Consider the following 2,140-nt stretch of genomic DNA (forward strand, 5'->3'; position numbering starts at 1 on the left):
CCCCCCCCCCACACACACCCCAGTGCTTGCATTCCACCCTTCCATTGTTCCCATGTGAGACAAGCCTTCCTGTGGATATGGATCTCTCAGATCAGCTAGCTGGTGAACAACCCCACCTCTGGTGGGGTGTGTCAGGCCAATATTCTCACAGCTATTTTCAGGCCTTAGAGACCATTGCATAGCACTATGGACCCTTGCAATGCAGGACAACACACCCTGGCGACAAGTCTTGACCCCCCTGATATTTGGCCTGGCAACTGCTATGATTTCCCAGGCAACAGGACCCTCAGATATTTGGCATGACAACCACAAGTTTCCCCTGCAACAGGATTGGCCCACACAGATATTTGGCATGCCAACACCTGCCTTGGAGAGGTATCTGGATACCAATTTAGTATAGAGTATGGTTTATAGTAGCTAGTATAAGTAGTTCCTAGAAACTCCTGTATCTAGCTTATTCTGCCCCCTTTTCCATTAGCGTTATATGGATCCAATTATCCCCTTGCTGGATAGGCAGATTTGACTCAACTTAGTGGATTCAACTTGACTTATTGTGACTAGACTAGATGGACACCGAGCTCCAATTTACCAACCAACTTCCAGCAGCTCAGCTACAGGCTTGACTCCCCCATTTATACTGACTTTCCCCTTCTCTCCCCTCTTTCCCTAGCAAGTTCTCACACACCACCCATCAGACCAACATATTTGGACACCTGATATATTGGACACCTTTTGAGTCAGATCATATTTTGAGCCTAATGTGAGGCAGCTTTTACTGATTAAGAGCTGCTGAGGCAAGAACTCCTCCTCCTCTGATTTTCAATACTGGCATCCTGTACTCCACCACCCTGCCTCTGCTATAGACCAACAAAATGAGCTTAGGGACAAATGGCAAGCCTGACATACCACACTCTGACAGACACCCACAATTTTGGATGACACAGAGGTATCATTGACTGCTTCCACAAGGAGCAATACTGATATAGTGGATGTAGTCCATCAACTCCTCATGGTGAGCAAATGCACAATGCCCATGGGCAGGGAGTCTCCCTCAGCCCCCTGCTTTCCCCCTACACCCCTCAGCATCACCCATTATTTTGCAGCCCTGGAGAAACTATTCAGCTTGTGCAAACCTGCCGTCACTGGTGGAGGAGACAAGATTGACTGGGCCTGCTTTTACACTGATAACAACACCTATGAATTATGGGCACAGATTCATGATGGCATGGATGATGTGGACAAGAACTTGTATGAGGATTTCAAGACCAAAACACTGAAGGACTACCCTGGTGCAGGAAATAACAAACACCAGTATGCAACTTGGGACCTTGACAACCTTGTTCACAAGTGACAATGCTGCATTAAGACCAAGGGTGAATTTGCTGAATTTTACAGGGACTTCTACTCAATTTCCACATGGCTCATCAAGCACAACCGGATTTCTGTCCTTGACCAACAGAAGTCCCTCCTCTGCATACTCAAATTCCTGCCCACCAAAAGCTGCCTTTGGGACAAGATGTTGAACAGGCTCAAACGGAAATATGACAGGGCTGTGGACAAACCTTGGACAATGGCCAAATTAAAGGAGACAGCAGAATGGGCTCTGGGCAACACTACAACAAAGGTTCAGCCACTGTCCCCCGATTATTTGCAGGATGCATCACCAGCACCAGTACCTGTTGATGTGAAAACAGAGAGCAACCCACAGGTTGCCAATTTTACCGGATGCATGGCTAACCTGGAAGGAATGGTTTCTGTTAGGGCAACACAGGCTGACTAAATCTGCTCACCTAAGAGTGCCAAGAGTCTAAGCAGGCAACAAGGAAGTGGAGTAGACCTGATGACTAAGACCTATCTACAGTATAGGTACCTGTGGATGATCCTAAGAGACCAAGTCTGAAGAGACAGTCCCCAGGCAGAGTAGGCCTTATATTTATACCTCTGTGGTGGAACCTGCTAGAACATCTTGCTTACTCAGCCTAGTCAGGTGATCAGGTCATATGACCAAGGATGAGGTCATATGAGGTCATGCACAGCCATGCACAGCAGGTCACCTGACCATCCAATCCTTCCAGCAGGTTCCAGCACATGCCAAGGTATACCAGCTACTTCCATGTCATAAAGGCTTAGTCATGTCTCT

General features: G+C 47.4%; 1 protein-coding gene across 1 annotated transcript; it reads left to right on the plus strand.

The window, feature by feature from the left end:
- Nucleotides 1–1,027: 1,027 nt before the first annotated feature.
- On the plus strand, nt 1,028–1,780 carry DACRYDRAFT_112743 (uncharacterized protein; the record flags this gene model as incomplete). The annotated part of the gene is made up of 2 exons (XM_040769494.1): nt 1,028–1,347; nt 1,396–1,780. 2 exons carry the CDS (start codon nt 1,028–1,030, stop codon nt 1,778–1,780), a joined length of 705 nt encoding a protein of 234 aa, XP_040623357.1.
- Between the last annotated feature and the right edge of the window lie 360 nt (nt 1,781–2,140).

Source organism: Dacryopinax primogenitus (genome assembly GCF_000292625.1).
Source record: "Dacryopinax primogenitus strain DJM-731 SS1 chromosome Unknown DACRYscaffold_88, whole genome shotgun sequence".
Lineage (NCBI taxonomy): Eukaryota > Fungi > Basidiomycota > Dacrymycetes > Dacrymycetales > Dacrymycetaceae > Dacryopinax > Dacryopinax primogenitus.